Here is a 16,759-nt window from a genome sequence, read left to right on the forward strand (position 1 = left end):
TCTAAACCCTAAACGTAAATCCTAAACCACTAAACCCTAAACCCTAAAACCCTAGAGTTGATGTTTCAGAGTTTAGATTTGTAGGTTTAGGGTTTAGGGTTTATGTTTAGGGTTTAGAATTGATGTTTTAGGGTTTATGGTTTAGGGTTTAGGGTTTAGAGTTGATGTTTTAGGGTTTAGAGTTTGCTCTTTAGGGTTTATGGTTTAGGGTTTAGTGTTGATAGTTTAGGGTTTAGTGTTGATAATTTAGGGTTTAGAGTTGAAGTTTAGGGTTTAGGGTTTAGAGTTGATGTTTTAGGGTTTAGAGTTGAAAGTTTAGGGTTCAGTGTTTAGAGTTGATGTTTTGGGGTTTAGGGTTTAGAGTTGATGTTTCGGGGTTTAAAGTTTATTTCAAAAAAAATAGGGTTTAAGATTGATGGTTTAGGGTTTAGGGTTTGAATTTCGAAATAGTATAATTCAGAAAAAAAATTAAAAATTATTTTTTATTTTTTTAAATTTTTATTTATTTAAATATTTATTTATTATATATATAAAGAATATGGGCATAAGAGTCTTTTGCCCTTAGTAAAGAAAGTATTTTTAAAAATGTTCATTTAGTGGTGGTAAAAATGAAAAATGATAGCATAAAAGTGATAAGCATGTAATTTCTTCAATTTTGTTACACGCCTTATATATGTTACTTGGTTTGTAAATGTCTTGATTTTCAAATAATCATGGTTATCAAGGTTTATATAAAATAATAGAATTTGATAATTTAAATATAAAAAGATAACAAGTATTAAAAAGTTATCAATCCAGCTTTGATATTACTTGTTACTTGTTTTTTGCTGTTTTCTAGTATATTTTAACGAAAAGAAATAGATAAAAGAAATTCTATGATTGTAATTTTTACATATAATAAAATTAAAATCTAAAATTAAAATATTGTAAATAAAAATTTTATTTTTGAGTGTGAGTAAATGTTTTTTTCTTGTCAGCACATCGTTCAAGAAAACACATGGTACTCTTCGGAAAACAAGTTCATGTCTTTCTTTCTTTTTTATAATAAGCACAAATTTTTTTTTTTTGAGTGTGAGTAATTATCGTGCTTTCACCTAATGAAGTCCACAAAACAAACTACCATGTCCACTTTTTGTAAAGTGCGATTTAACAAATAATGAAAAATAATGAAAACTATTTTAACGTAATTCACAAATCTTCGCAAGTAATAAATAATAGAGCAGGATAAATAATTTATATATAACTTATTTTTGAGTAAATACTTAAAATAAAAACACCCGTTTTAAGCAAATCCAAATATAATTCCAAAATTTAATATATTTCTATTTTCTATATCTAGAAAATAAAAACAATTGTTATAATTAAAGAAGAAACTAATAAAAGATATCACTAATATCAATTAATTATATTAATTTTATTAAAATATATATGTAATTAATTTTATTTTGTAAATTAAACATGAATAACACATGAGCAAATAACTCGTTAAACAATATTATAGAGATCAGATTACTAATTCTGAGGGTTGATCATTTTACTTTTGATTTGGTCATTAGGAGTCTAGTCTAGGATATTACCAATGATGGAATGAATCAAATGCAGTGTTTTGAGACCCGACTCAAACACCGAACCAGATAATTTATTGGGTCACCGGGTTTTAGATCGACCGCGGACGAACCGCGAGTTAATAAATAAATTAATTTTGTTATATAATAATATATTAGCTATTAAAATATATAAGAAATTTTTTATGTTTTAAAAAACATTTGGAAAAATACTTAACAGTAGTTTCTTTATTTTTTATTTTTATTTCACAGACAAAATATATAAAAAAAAAGAAAAATTCAAACTATTTAGCAATTTTGTAACAAGTTAAGAATTATGACATAGAATAAAAATATATCAAGACTTAGATTCTATAAGAATTAAAATGTCAAATGTGAATAATAAAATTAAAATTAAAATCTAAAATAAGCCAAAAATAAAACATAAAATTTTAATAAATTATCAGTAACAAAAATAAACTTATGCCAAATAACATCAACTAGTTTTGTTAATAAATTCATAATCCACATAATCATATGATTTTGTTTTTGTTTTTGAAAAAAAAACTAGAAACTTAACTTCTTTATTAGAATACAAAACAAATTCTAATAATGTAACTGAAAAATTCAAGTAAAAGTAATTAAAAGTTACGCATTGGTTCAACTGGTAGTTGGATTCTGGTTTTAACGGACTTTTTTCGTGTTTTACCGGGTTTTTATGTAATGAGATTTTTCTAAAACCAAGATCAGATTATATACCGGATCATTGGATTATATACCGGATCATTGGATTTACCGGTTCGACCGTAGGTCTGGATCGGGTTTCAAAACACTGATCAAACCGGTAATACCCACAACATTGTTTTTTGGACATAATTTGTATGCTTTATAACCGTAAGGTAAACACTTACTATGAAGGATAGTTATAGAGGAAATTAGTTGAATGAGCTTACGTGCCCATATCATCTTCCCCAAACTCGTCTAGTTGCAAACTCTGTATCCGTCGTCAACTATATACTTTTTTTCCTTAATTTGGGGTTTTCTTTCTGTAGACATTAGTGGGCTTTATCTCGGGTCCATTAAGAAATAAGAAGCATTATAATCAGAGAAACCTAACTCTCCACGTCGTCACCGTCTCCGTCTCCTTGGCCGTCGAATCCCTCCTTTACCTTCAGCCGCGCTAACCTACATCTCTTGCTTGTAACTTAGACAAAGTTTGTTCCTGCTTTGTTGATAGAAGAAGTAAAGCACCAGTTTTCACATATTATAGTTTCACTGATAGTATCGTGGATTGTAGCATTAATGGCAAAAGAACCAAGCTTTTGTTTTAGCTTTGAGCTTTGGTTGATAGAAGATGAAGTTGTTTGTGTCTTGTCTTTTTTGTTCGTATGAGAAACTTAATAACTCCTTGCTTGCTGTTAAACTGAGTTAACAAATATTCTTTGGTGACAGAAGCAAAACAATGGGATTACCAGATTCGTCTCAAGACTTGTCGACAGAGATGGATGTGGATGCTTACAGAAGGCTCTTCCCTCTTCGTTTCTTCGAGCGCCATCTCTCTGAGTCTCTCCGACCTGATGGTAGACCACTTGGAAAAGCCAGAGACACCATTGTCAACCTTGGTAAAGAAAGTCGCTTACTTTCATCATCAGAGTCAGTCAATGGAAACACTTTTGACTTGATTGATTGTAATTCTATTGTTTATAGGACTTGTTTCCTCCGCTGATGGCTCTGCTCTTGCCAAGATTGGTTCTACAGTAGGCTTTCTTAACTCACATAATGTTACTGAGTCTCTTGTTTTTTCTTACATAGTTTCTGCTTTTTTGATATAGACTATGCTTGCTGCTATAAGAATGGAAGTTATGAGTCCTTCTACAGACTCCCCAGACGAAGGATGCATAGGTTTGTTTGTTGCATCTACCTTATTTTTCTCTCTCTCTCCAGTGTTTCACTTGTGTCTGAGCGATTCTTTTTTTTTTTAGCTGTTGAGTTCCACATGCCTCCTATATGCTCTCCAACTGTTCGTCCTGGAAGACCAGCTGATGAAGCTCCTGTTATCTCCAAGCGTTTGTCTGATATTTTCTCAAGGTGTTTGGATTTATCAGCTGAAAGAGTCATTACTGTGTCTTAGAGAATGTTTTCTTTTTTCTGAAAATGTTTCTCTTTGTTGCAGCTGTGATATGATTGACCTTAAAGAACTCTGCCTTGTTAGTGGAAAAGCTGCTTGGATGGGTTATCTGGTCAGCACACCACCTCCCTCTGTACCGTCTTTGTAATTGGTTTTCATCACCATTCGTCTAGTGAGTTTGTTACCGTGTGTAGATAATAAAATATCGCTGCTCTCTGAAAATTCTTATAGGACATATACTGTCTTGATGCTGATGGAGCTCTTTTCGATGCTGCTCTGCTCTCTGCCGTTGCTGCCTTTTCGAATTGTAAGACATATCCTAATCTGCTGAGAAGAGCAAAGGTTATACTCAGACCAAATCTTGCTCTGATGCATAAGAGATCTTTTTGTATTTTGCAGTGCAAATACCAGTTGTTGCTCTGAACGACAACGGAAGAATAGTTGCCATCAATGGAGAACAAGAGGAGAATGCATCGATCAACGAGAAGGAAGCAGTGAACAAGGAGAAGAGAAAGCTCACGCTCAAGAACATCCCTTTTGCTTTAACATGCATACTCCACAAGAAGTACATTCTAGCAGACCCAACAGCTGAAGAAGAATCGATCATGGACACTCTGGTGACTGTTGTTTTGGACTCTTCAGATCAGATTGTTTCTTTCAATAAATCAGGAGGAAACGCTCTCGCTGGTTCATCAGCCATCAAGGTGAGAGTGTTCTCAGCATTCTCACAGCTTTGATTACTACACTTGTTTCTTTTTTTCCTTATAAAGTTTAGCCTTGTGGGTTTTGGCTTTTTGGCAGAGCTGTGTGGAGTTAGCAAGGAAGAGAGGGAAGGAGCTTAAGCAGATACTGGGTGAGATGGATATCGACTGATTAGAAATCAAATGGACAATGTTTATCATTCCGTAACATTATGAAGAAATCTAGTGCTCTTCACCATTTTTGTTAACATTATGTTTTTGGTGATCTTATAATGAGTTTAATGTTAGTGTAACTGTTCGATTATATGCCCTCTACATTTCATATGGATTGTTGAGTACTCTATCTATCGATAATGGAAAATATGAAGTGAAACAAAAAGAAACTCTTCACATTATGTTTTATGCTTGGAACTTTCTAACTGGATGAATATGATATTGCTACACATTTGATCCCTTAGAAAATGTTCAAACATAGTTCATAGTGACTAGATAAAATAACCATACAGGGGATCAACTGAAAATTTGCAAAAAGGTGAAGAATATGTTTTGACATCTTTATGGAATTTTTTTTGACATCTTTATGGAACTTACACGAGTGTATATGAATGTAAAAAAAAAAACAGTGTATATGAATGTATTTTCTTTTGTAGTCTGTATTCTGTATCCATTGGCCTGTTAAAATTCTCAGCCTTTGTCCCTAGCCTAGGTTATTCAAGGTAGCTTGTCCTAACGCTGCAGTGATTTACTTCACTCACTCACGCTACACATTGCTTTGATTAATTCTTTAAATTGACAATATGTAAATATGAATACATCATAAGATTGATATTTTTATTTATTGCAGCAACATGATTCGTGAGGAACAAGCTGTTTTTTTTTTTTTTGAACTATTTCTAAAAAAAATTGTGCTGCTATCGTGTTTTGTTGTGAAGCTGCATTGTATTGTCCAAATCTCTAGGCTCTTTGCTTACCCATCACCTCTATCAGTTTCAGGTACCATGCAGCCTTGAGAAGCTGGTGCCGATATTCTTTTGGACCTGTTAGTCAATAGGAAGTCCTGCAGCCTCTGCGCAAAACCGCTCAATGAATGGAGACTTATTATCTATTCATGAAAACAATGCTCCAATATCCACTACAGATACAATTTCATTAACTTTCATGATAATCTCTGTTTTTTCACCGTTTCAGAAACCCATTGCGATGCGGAAGAGGGTAGATTACAAGATTGACAGTTTCCCACGTGAGTTAGAAAGTGTTAAGGTGTTCGTTCCAATATTCATATATATATATACACATAATGATTATCCTATTCTTTATGTATAATTTGTTTTCTCCCATGGACTAAAACAAACTTCTGTATAGAAAGTTTTTAGGTGTGGTTCATTAGCTTTGTGTGAAATCTTTGTTTATATAGATATATACTTATGATTATGGCTTTGAGTTATGCGGTGTGTCGTTAATGTTATATAAAATGTCACTTTTTATACAATGAAAAATAAATACAGTAATATTTCTTTCTAACCAACAAGGACATGTACAAACTAAAGTATTGTAAGAAAGTCAGCTATCATGTTCAGGTCCATATTTCAAGTCTTCTGAGATAACAACGTAAGTTTCTGTAGTCGCGACCTTAAAAACCAAAATGCACAACTAAACTAAAACCTCCAACAGTGGTAGTTGAGAAAACCTGATATATGCTACATATAAAAGCAATTAACCATCATCTTGGCAGTTGATATGAAATGTTTTTCCAATCTTCGATTTCTATATCACCGATATTGTTCAATCCAAAAACAGTGTTTATGGTGGTGGTGTTCGTTCGAATCAATCAATAATAAATCTAAAGATAAAGATTAGATTCTTGAGGTTTAGGAGAAATCTTGAAAGAATCAAATGAGAAATGACCATCAAAAAAATTTTATTGATCAAAGATTGTATTACATGTATGATTACAAGTGTAAATTAAATCTAAGAATTTATAAATTCTTTGCAAGAAGTGTTCTAAGTATAAAATGGAGAAGAGAAGATCCTTTGATAAAGAGAGGTATCTCTTTATTTATACAAGGAAGAAGCTAGGACTTCATAGTAAAATGAGCATAATTTATTGTCTAATGGGCCTTGAGGGAGGATGTAAATCCACCCCAACAGTAAGCCCTCTCCAAGTTCGTAGAGAGAGATTGAAGTCGATCTCTATGAATTTTACGAATAGGGTTTATTAGACAATTAACTAGACACATTCATGCCTATGACAATTTAGGCGAGTTTACTTTGAACTTGTGCCTAGTAAAAGGCGAATTTGCTTTAAACTCGTGCTTAGTGAAAGACGAGTTTACTAAACTCATGCTGAGACAAAGACGAGTTTACTGAGAACTCGTGCCTAGTAGAAGGAGAGTTTCTGTAAACTCATGCCTAGCCAAAGACGAGTTTTTGTAAACTCGTGCCTAAAATATAAATTTACCGAACTATTGCCGATCCGAAGTCTTGTGTTGAGATCGTGTGTGCCGAGCAAGTTGTTGGCTTGTGTGTTCGTGAGAAAGCGCCGGATTGTGCTGCTTCCGACAAGCTCGTAGCCGAGAGCCATCTTTTGAATCATGAGGACGGACATATGGTGGTGGCAACCGCTTGTTGGCTCTGTTTTTCTCTTTGGCTCTGGTTCACAAAAAACATGATCATGATTAGACCAATATGAACCAAAAGAAATAACCAACAGTTGCATAATTAATAAACAACCGATTGAACTTGATTTTACTTAATGCTAGTGAGTTGTGCATGATGATATAATAATTGTCAACTTATTAATATCATAGACTACCAACAGCAAAGCAATAACACGAAGTAATCTCATAAAAATTATATGAAAGTGAGTTGTTTAATAATTTAAACCAAAGCCACAATGTCAACCGTAACACTAATTTAAAAGTGACTAAAGCATGTGATGATTTAATAAGAATAACTTATCTTTGGCTTAAGATGAACGTCCGCCGAGATTTGTTTGTTTCTTGGTGAAGAAGCTATCGCAGACATCACTTCAAGACCTTGGTGTCGTCATAACTTTGCGGTGGAGATGAAACAAATCGTAATTGTGACTGCAAGATTTTGGAGTGGGAAGATAATGCACCAAGATTCGAAAAACAGAGCTCGGGATGGAGCTTGAGAACGTCGTCGCTGATAGATGCTAAGAGGTTGCGCCTCCTTTACATTTTGACGAGAAGCTCGTACCGGTTGCGGTAAACTTGTCTTGGCGAGCTTTGGAGAAGAAGGTAAGGCCACGTCGACCGTAAAGCTTATCGTGATGCGGAGATCGAATTGTGAGGGCTAAGGTGGCGATGCCCTCCACTAAAACCGTATCCAGAGCTGACGTGACCACACTTCTTCATGTTCTTCTTCAAGTCGTGGAGCTTTTGTGACGTAGAGGCAAGAGCTTGATGCGATCGTGCAGAGAACTCAGGATCAAGATCGGTGTGGCGAGGTGAAGAGAAGCTAGACGAGAACGTGGCTTGCCTAATTCCACATCTTTGCCAAGGATCTTGGCGGGATGATTGTCTTGAGATGTCGAGATGATTGAATTCTTCTTATCTCAGGGCTGTCTCTGTTCGTTGAATTGGTGACGAGGTGATTGACTCAAGATCACTCTTTTCTTCTTCTCTCAGTGTATTGATGAAGAAACAAGACGTATAGACGGAGACGAGAACCATCGGAGTCTTGATCCAAAAATCGTTGCAGACTTGGGAAGACTTGACTAGAACCGGAGGAGCTGGGGAGCTCTCGATGATGATTGAAACGAACTCAAGTTCGAAACTTTACGACTCCTCTGGTCATGATGAACTCGTCGTTGGGCAGAGAAGCTCTGTCAAACCGCTAGCGAGTTGATGTGGTGTTGTTTGTAAGCTCCTGTCAGCTCTCTCTCGCTCTGTCTCTTCTTTGGAAGATGCTGAAGCTGTTTCCTTTGTGGAGAAAATGGTGGAGCTTGTGATAATTTCGGCGACCTTGTCTCTAGAGCTTGAGATGATTTCATCTCTGCTACTCTGGGATTTAATCATGGTCGTCGCCATCTCTCTTCTCACTCCGAGCCGTCGATCTTGGTTCAGACACACCTGAGCCGTCGAGTTGTCCTCCTGCGGAGATATCCTCGACAGCAGCAAATGACAATTTGGGGTGGGCTTGGAGCTTCGTCGTAATCGTAATCGGGAACTCTCCGCGTCGAGGGTAGGTGGTCGTTGCTTCACCTCGTCGACTTGGGAGCTGATTCGTCGAGTAGGTTTTTGAGATTGTCGGAACGAGACTCAATCATCGTGAGATCGCCATCGCCGCTCCGTGAGCCGAAGGACCAGACGGTGAGCTCAGAGTCTTGGGCTCGTTGGTGGGCTTTTGGTGACATCAACCGCTGGGCGTCATGAATTGCTTCCTCTTTTATCCAGTCATTCTCAGCCCACCAAGTGTTCGATCAAAATCCCATAAGAAGAAAGCAAAGCTTTCATGAGAAAGCCATCGTGGGTTGTTGCGATCATGATGAGTGAAAGTACGAGATGGCAAGTTGATGAGAATCTTGGGCTCTTTGGTCGATATTTGATGATATCAAAATCCAAGCTTTCACTTTTTTTTTTTTTAGAAAGAGAAGATGAATATAGATCAAGGATTCTCTCAAGTTTGATATGATTTGAAGATAGTTCTCCTTACCCCCTCCTTCTAGCGCCAACTGTTTGATCCAAAAACAATGTTTATGCTGGTGGTGTTCGTCGAAATCAATCAATAAAGAATCTAAAGATAAAGATTAGATTCTTGAGGTTTAGGAGAAATCTTGAAAGAATCAAATGAGAAATGAACATCAAAAAAAGTTTATTGATCAAAGATTGTATTACAAGAATGGTTTCTAGTGTAAAGTAATCTAAGAATCCATAAACCCTATGTAAGAAGTGTTTAAGTCTAAAATGGAGAAGATAAGATCTTTTCTAATAAGGATGTAGCTCCTTATTTATAGAAGAAAGATGTCTAGGGTTTCATAATGAAGTGAGCCTAATTCAATGTCTAATGGGCCTTGAGGGAGGATGTAAATCCACCCCAACAGAAAGTCCCCCCAAGTTCGTTGAGAGATGGAATCGATCTCTGCGAAGTTTACGAATAGGGTTTATTAGACAATGAACTAGACATATTCATGCCTATGACGGTTTAGGCGAGTTTATTTCGAACTTGTGCCTAGTAAGAAGCGAGTTTGCTTTAAACTCGTGCTTAGCGAAAGACGAGTTTACTTGACTCTTGCTAAGACAGAGGCGAGTTTACTGAGAGCTCGTGCCTAGTAGAAGGAGAGCTTCTGTAAACTCATGCCTAGCCAAAGACGAGTTTTTGTAAACTCGTATCTAACAATAAGCGAGTCGACCGCAAACTCGTGCCTAATAAAAAACAGTGTTTATGCTGGTGGTGTTCGTTGGAATCAATCAATAAAGAATCTAAAGATAAAGATTAGATTTTTGAAGTTTAGGAGAAATCTTGAAAGAATCAAATGAGAAATGAACATCAAAAAGAGTTTATTGATCAAAGATTGTATTACATGTTATCACAAGTGTAAATTAAATCTAAGAATTTATAAACTCTTTGCAAGAAGTGTTCTAAGTATAAAATGGAGAAGAGAAGATCTTTTGATAAAGAGATGTATCTATTTATTTATACAAGGAAGAAGCTAGGGATTCATAGTAAAATGAGCATAATTTATTGTCTAATGGACTTTGAGGAGGATGTAAATCTACCGCTAACAGATATTATCGTTGAATGGTTCAGGACTAGGTTGGTAATTAAAAAAAATAATCTTCTCAGAACATCACTGACCATTTGCTTAGTTCGTGGGTCTTTTTCGATAACGTTGGAAGATGGAAACCCAAAACACAGACTAAAGATCCCAAACGTTCAATACAAAACTAATATTATATTCTACAGTTTTGGGTATGAGAATGGATATTCGGCCCAAAACTTTTTGAAATATAGACTAATTTGTAGGGTTTGGTTTTTTTTTTTTTTTTTTTTTTTTTTTGTTAACCAGGCGGGGTTCGGACCTTCGGCCCTAATCCCCTCCTAGGCCCAGAGCCAGCCTGCATCTGTACCATTACGGCCCTGGACACTCCTCCCCGCCTGAGACTCGAACTCGTGACCTCTCAGACCGGAGTCTGAAGTGTTACCAGTTGAGCTAGCTCGTCCGGGTAATCCGTAGGGTTTGTTGATAATTTGGATATTAATGCTTTACAAATGTTTAGCCGTGATTGTAAATTATAGAGAGATGTTTTGGATTTTAGTCTGGTAAACCATCCACATGGTAATTCTTTCAACACTTGACCACCATCAGCCGTTCATTTTGCTCTCTAATTTAAAACTAGGATTTGACACATCCATCAACCGAATAGTGTTTATTATTTAACTCTTAAATTTGTTGTAACTATTTATACTAAACAAAGAAAAATCAAAGAAGTCCTTGTTACTTTGTTGCATTGTCTATATTTATGATTATCTTAAATTAAGAAAGTTATGAAATGTAATTAGATGTAATAGTGTAGGTATAAGCGTTTCTAGATTTTGATTATATAAAATCATTAGCTGAACTAAAAAAATTATCTTAGGTTTCTAATTATTTTATTAAAATCTGTTTTATATTAGATTTTAATGAAGTTTTCACTATGTCATCTGAAAAAGTGAATAATGATAGATATATATAATCAAAATTAGTTGAGGTAATTTGACACACTTTTATTTTTATTATCAAAAATCTATTATAATCTTGAAGTTTTACTTTTTAGTTAATTTTAGATTTAAAAATAAATTTATTTTTCATATTAGACATTTAAAACTTATGAATTTTAAAGTTTGATACATTTTCTATTATATATTCGAACTCTTGACTATTGCAAAAATTGTTAAATAGTTTAAATTATTTTTAAATATTTTGTATCTGAAATGAAAAAATAAATATTTTTTTTCTTATATTTTTAATAGCTAATATATAATTACACACTGAAATTAATTAATTTATCAAACTGCTGTTCGTCTGCAGTTGATCCGATGACCCATAAAACTGTATGGTTCAGTGTCCATGTTGGTTTAGAAAACATAGATGTAAATCCATTTGCCTGGATTCGATTTGATTTGTAGAACAAAATTGATATTTTAGTCAATCTGGGTTTGCACTTCATTTCATCCAGTTTACATGAAATTTAGTAAAGACAATTTGGCTAACTCCTTATATTAGTCAGAAAACACTAAATTCAAATAAGACAATATAGAAGCCAATCCACTTTGTAGTAATAAGTTTATTTTTTCCATAACCGACCAGATTATACATACGATAAGTCATGTCAAAAACTATTAAAAATTTGAGTTCTTGACCAAAACAAGTCCAAAGAAGCAGCTAACCGAAAATTCCATTGCGAGAAAATAATATTTTTGCCACTCTTTATTTTTATTGTTTGTTTTTCAGTTTAAATTTTGTTTTTAAATATGGAATCTGCTACAGTTTTACACAAGTACCGCTAAATCAACGTACTACGTCAGAAACAAGACATACATACCAATACAATACAATACAAATACAATATTTATTTAGTTTGCTAACTAAGAGAAACTTAATAAAATCTAAGAAATAAAAATGTCAGACTAGGAAAATTCTTAGTACAATTTATTCTCATTTATTTATTACTTATAGTACGAAAACAATCGAGATTTTATTAGACTCAATAATCCTCGCTAAGAACACACCGATCTTATTCCCTGTCGTAATTATTATTGCTGCAATTATTGTTATAATTATAATTATCATTATTACTATTGTAATTAATGTTGTCATTATCATTACTACCCTCACCAACCAAATCATTACGTTGAACCCTAAACGCGCCGTTTTGATCTTCTTGACTCATTTCTTCCTTAGCACTGTGGTGAAACGGGAAGTACCCCGCTTGCGTCACTGAAGGTACAACCGACGGAAGCTTCGAGAGAAGAGCCTCGAGGCTACTCATCGACGGCGTTATTTTCATCGGTTGTTGGTGGTGGCCCATCAAGAAGTGGTGGTGATGGTCAGAGTGGTAGATACGCTGTTGGTGGTACTCAGGCTGCGACGGAGGAGGAGGAGCTACTCCGGGGAAATGCCAAGTGTCAGAAGGAGAAGCGTTGATAAAAGGGTAACCAGAAGAAGAAGGATGAGGAAGAAGTACTCCAGGGATGCTTTCTATATAGCTCAGTTTTTTCCTTAGCATCACAACATAGCTTAAATCTTCTATCACCTTGAACATTAACATTTTAAGTATGTAAATGTATCATCTATATATATAAATATACAAAGTGTATATGATGTGTATATAAATATATAGAGAGAGTGAGAGAGATAAAAAAATACCTTGTGAACAGCTCCTAATTGGACAACACCTTCTCGAACAGAAATCAAGGCAATGGTCTGCAAAACGTTTCATGTAAATATATAGTTATATAGTTAAATGTACGTACGTAATGCAGCCGTTTGATGCATAAAAATGTACGATAATGCATATATATATGGAAAAGTATATATATATATATATATATATGTTGATGTAACAATAAGATACCTTGATGCCAGATTGAAACTGAGCTTCCCATGTCCGAGGGTACTGCACATTGACATGAACGTTGATTTACAATAAGTTTTAATTAGGGTGTGGTTAATATAATGCTTATATACAATATGTAAATCTATGTTTATAAAATTTCAAATTTATGGATACTTTTTGTTTCAAATTTATGAATATATGTAAATGGCATATAAAAATGTGTATGTGAAGGCCTGTCTATATATGTATAGGCCTGTCTATATATGTATATATATATCAACATATGCTTACTGAGTCAGCAGAATTTTGCCACGCAGATAAGAAGTTAATCTCTTGGTCATTAGGTTCTTTATAGATCCACTTGTGACTGTGATCTGCAGCCACTTTTCCTATCAACCTGCACAAAATTTAATAACCTTCAATCATTAGAGAGAATAATTAAATTAATTAACAACTATTTTGAATAATTAAATTAATTAACAACTATTTGAATAATACTTTATTTAGTTTACAATGATTAATTAAATACTCCCTTTGCCAAAAAAGTATGATTAAATAATCCATCTTTAGCAGCTTTTCGATCAAAAACACTTTGCAAATCATCCGCAAGACTTTAAAATAGGTATATGGATCATAAACTTCGGTTTGGAAAGAGGTAGTTTGACTGAAAACTGTATAAACCCAACTTATTTACACATACATACATATGGATACAGACTAGGTAAGATATTGAAATAGAATGGCTCTGGTCCAAAAAAATACCCTGTTAACCAAAAAGTGAAAACCAAAAGAGAGAAAGTACTGTATGAAAAAAGAAAATCTGGGAAAAAAAATTTCTTTAAGTAATAAAAATCCTTTAATTAACTTGTATATTATATGTGTGTTTGTATTCTATCCTCACATACCCTTCTCCATAATTGTAGATTTCATGGGACATCTTGAAAAACAACTCAGGCTGAAGCCCTTGATATTGTTGATAATCACTATGTCCGTAAGCCGTCGAACCGCTTCCGCTACACTCGCCGGAGCTCACTTCCCCAGTAGAAGCTGCAAAGTTGCAAAACCCATCTTCCCAAACCAAGATCCTGTCAGTTACACAACCTTATTGTTAATCATATACCCATGAAAGCATTATGTAAATATATATATATAATAGTTTCTATATGCGGTTTTAATAGTACCAGTTTCTCCTGTTCCCTCTTGATCTATCATAAGCTCCTTGACCATCCCATCTAATTGCAAACAGCACCAAATGATCGAACATAGTTATCAATCAGACAAATATTGTTTACCTATAAGATACATATATATTTGTAACATAAGCTCCAAAAACCAAATAATAATACATAACAAGCTCTAGAATAACAGCAAATAAAAAGACTAACAAGAAAGTGGAAACTTTTTTTGTACCGAAAAACAAGAGTTTTAGACTTGTTCTATGTGTATACGGTTAATTTTTATCATAAGCTTACTTGGGAGGAGGATAGTTTCTGGGCAAGATCCGCCAAAAAACTGCATAAACCCATTGTGAATTCTCGTGAATACATAGGCTTCTTAGTGTGTGTTGAAGAAGATGAGTCACAGCTAATGGATTTAGATGTTCTTCCATTTATTCTTAATTTTCAAAAGTTTTATTTCCTTGGTTCTTTTCTCTTTGTTTTTGTTTGGCGTGTAAAGACTTTCTTTACATTGAAGAAGATAGAAAACCCTCACCATCTATCCTCCTTTAAATAGCAAGCTTAGATCCATCCCCCAAAGCATCTTTTTTATTCTTTATCATTTTATTTATTTTATTATACTTTGGATGGAGATAAGAAATTAAATTATTTACCTAACGTCATTTTATTCTTGTTTTTCTTTACTTTTATTTCTTAAGTAAAAAGTCACATAATTTCCTAACGCTTGGAAACCTGCAAGCAGACCTGATACCTTTTATGTCAATTATTTATGAGTTTATAAAGGTTCAAAACAGAGGGAGTATTTACACAGTGATATATATTTTTCAACCTCTACTGATATTAATCAAAATGACTACATAACGAATTCCACATTAAAAAACATTTCACCAAGGCAAAGCAGACCCGTGGTTGCGTTTTTTTTTTTTTTTTTTTTTTGACGTCAAAAGGCCATTATATTACTCAAACTTGAGGTGGTCTGGGTAACCAAACCGGAATAGAACAACCAACAAAATGTAACTCCCTATGAAAAGATCTAGCAGTCTTAGCCAAAAAATCAGCAGTCCGATTGTGCGTCCGTGGAACGTGAGAGATTTTGAATGCTGGGAAGCATATCTATAGCGTCCCTATCCTTTCTAATTCTGTCGAAAAACTTGGCCACGCCTGAGGGTCCTTTACCATTGCAATTAGTTCCTTACAGTCTGTCCCAAAGCTTTGGCAGTTCGAATATTGTAGCATATTCTCCATCGCCCACCGCAGTGCTTCTACTTCCGAGTGTAAGGCTGATTCGCGTCGGGGAAGGTTCCTTGTTCCCATAAGTTGAGTGTTCCCTGAACTATCCATCCATGCCCATCCGCTTCCACTAAAGTTAGCAGAAGATGTCCAAGATCCATCTAACAAGCAAATATTTCCCAAGCGTACGACTTGGGGTTCCTCATTTATATTATCGTGTGCCACAAGTTGTACCACTTCATTAGCATCAAACCAAGCGTGACATTCACTCTCTGCATGTCTAACTAGATCCAATGGATCTCTATCTATTCCCCTGAAGAGCTTTTCATTCCTAGCTTTCCAAATGTACCATATTATCCAGGGATATGGATCCCTATCTTGCTCTGGCCCAATGATACTATTCTTCCTCCAGAATAGATAATCCATATTTGCGTAGACGCTCGAAAGCGGAAAAATATTTGGGCCTGTCGGAGTAGATGATAGAGACCACACTTGAAGAGCTGGTGGGCATTCAAAAATTGCATGTGTAACGGTCTCCTCCACTTCTCCACATCTTGGGCAATAATTATCGCACCTCATATTACGTCTTTAACAACTGCCATATAAGATGACATATCTTCGTAGGAGCCTTCAATTTCCACGCAAAGGCTTGGAGCTTTGTAATACTTGGCTCTAAAACATCCTTTTCCTCCGCTACCTTTAATAAATTATGAGCCACCCAATATCCAGATTTGACCGTGTATTGGCCATTTCTTGTAAAGTCCCAGCAGAAGGTATCACGACGATGAGTTGAACTTATTGCCAAGCTCCTTATGAATGGTATATCCTCAGGATGAACATAATTCTCCAATAGTCCCACATCCCATTCCTTTACTCCCTGATCAATAAGATCGCTTACTCTCATATTAGGATGCATCACAGGCGCTATGGGGACAGCTGGCCTCGCGAGGGTCGATGGGATCCATGGATCCTCCCATACCTTAACTTCATAGCCTGAATGAATCTTCTGTCTAATTCCCAGTAATAGCAATTTTCTTGCAGCAGAAATGCTAGTCCACACATAGGATGGGCTGATCACAGCGTTTGCTCTCAAGGGAGAACTCAATCTATAATATCTTCCCCGTAAAACTCGAGCGACAAGAGAATCAGGGAACTGTACTAGTCTCCATAGTTGTTTAGCCAGAAGCGCCAGATTGAACTCATGAATCATTCGGAAGCCAAATTAACGCTATAATTTGGACATGTTTTGCAATAAAAAAAATAGATATCCTTTATATATTATTTGTTTAAGAAGTAACATTAAAATGGTAAGTTATTCACATAATTGCCATTATACTTCGCTATCATCACCACAAACTTTCTCACATACCTTTTTTTTTTTTTTTTTTTTTTTTTTTTTTTTTTTTTTTTTTTTTTT

General features: G+C 34.9%; 3 protein-coding genes across 4 annotated transcripts; 1 reads left to right on the forward strand and 2 right to left on the reverse strand.

The window, feature by feature from the left end:
* The first annotated feature begins 2,544 nt into the window (after positions 1-2,544).
* On the forward strand, positions 2,545-4,677 carry LOC106315696 (exosome complex component RRP43). 2 transcript variants are annotated; one of them, XM_013753497.1, is made up of 9 exons: positions 2,545-2,758; positions 2,997-3,166; positions 3,252-3,301; positions 3,377-3,446; positions 3,527-3,632; positions 3,718-3,784; positions 3,904-3,979; positions 4,072-4,376; positions 4,474-4,677. In XM_013753497.1, the coding sequence occupies exons 2-9, from the start codon at positions 3,007-3,009 to the stop codon at positions 4,543-4,545; spliced, it is 906 nt and encodes a 301-aa protein (XP_013608951.1). In that variant the 5' UTR covers positions 2,545-2,758; positions 2,997-3,006; the 3' UTR covers positions 4,546-4,677. The 2 variants fall into 2 exon arrangements, with proteins under 2 accessions (XP_013608951.1, XP_013608950.1); XM_013753496.1 differs by having other exon boundaries at positions 2,548-2,786.
* Positions 4,678-12,014: 7,337 nt separating this feature from the next.
* Positions 12,015-14,614, reverse strand: LOC106315678 (transcription factor EMB1444-like). Its single transcript, XM_013753478.1, has 7 exons — positions 14,407-14,614; positions 14,116-14,166; positions 13,840-14,019; positions 13,226-13,331; positions 12,953-12,994; positions 12,745-12,801; positions 12,015-12,631 (listed from the first exon to the last, which is right to left on the reverse strand). Exons 1-7 carry the CDS (start codon positions 14,541-14,543, stop codon positions 12,113-12,115), a joined length of 1,092 nt encoding a protein of 363 aa, XP_013608932.1. The 5' UTR covers positions 14,544-14,614; the 3' UTR covers positions 12,015-12,112.
* Positions 14,615-15,225: 611 nt separating this feature from the next.
* On the reverse strand, positions 15,226-15,768 carry LOC106314402. The gene has a single exon (XM_013752275.1). It carries the CDS (start codon positions 15,766-15,768, stop codon positions 15,226-15,228), a length of 543 nt encoding a protein of 180 aa, XP_013607729.1.
* Between the last annotated feature and the right edge of the window lie 991 nt (positions 15,769-16,759).

This window comes from Brassica oleracea, chromosome C9 (assembly GCF_000695525.1).
Source record: "Brassica oleracea var. oleracea cultivar TO1000 chromosome C9, BOL, whole genome shotgun sequence".
Classification (NCBI taxonomy): Eukaryota; Viridiplantae; Streptophyta; class Magnoliopsida; order Brassicales; family Brassicaceae; genus Brassica; species Brassica oleracea.

Excerpts from the sequence above, each read along its gene's own strand:
- LOC106315696 (XM_013753497.1), top strand. The coding sequence starts at position 3,007 with ATGGGATTACCAGATTCGTCTCAAGACTTGTCGACAGAGATGGATGTG. Across the intron at positions 3,167-3,251 it reads AGACACCATTGTCAACCTTG|GACTTGTTTCCTCCGCTGAT; the intron begins GTAAAGAAAGTC and ends TATTGTTTATAG. Across the intron at positions 4,377-4,473 it reads CTGGTTCATCAGCCATCAAG|AGCTGTGTGGAGTTAGCAAG; the intron begins GTGAGAGTGTTC and ends GCTTTTTGGCAG.
- LOC106315678 (XM_013753478.1), bottom strand. The coding sequence starts at position 14,543 with ATGGAAGAACATCTAAATCCATTAGCTGTGACTCATCTTCTTCAACAC. Across the intron at positions 14,167-14,406 it reads AGAAACTATCCTCCTCCCAA|ATGGGATGGTCAAGGAGCTT; the intron begins GTAAGCTTATGA and ends GTTTGCAATTAG. Across the intron at positions 13,332-13,839 it reads ATCTACAATTATGGAGAAGG|GTTGATAGGAAAAGTGGCTG; the intron begins GTATGTGAGGAT and ends AATTTTGTGCAG.
- LOC106314402 (XM_013752275.1), bottom strand. The coding sequence starts at position 15,768 with ATGGATTATCTATTCTGGAGGAAGAATAGTATCATTGGGCCAGAGCAA.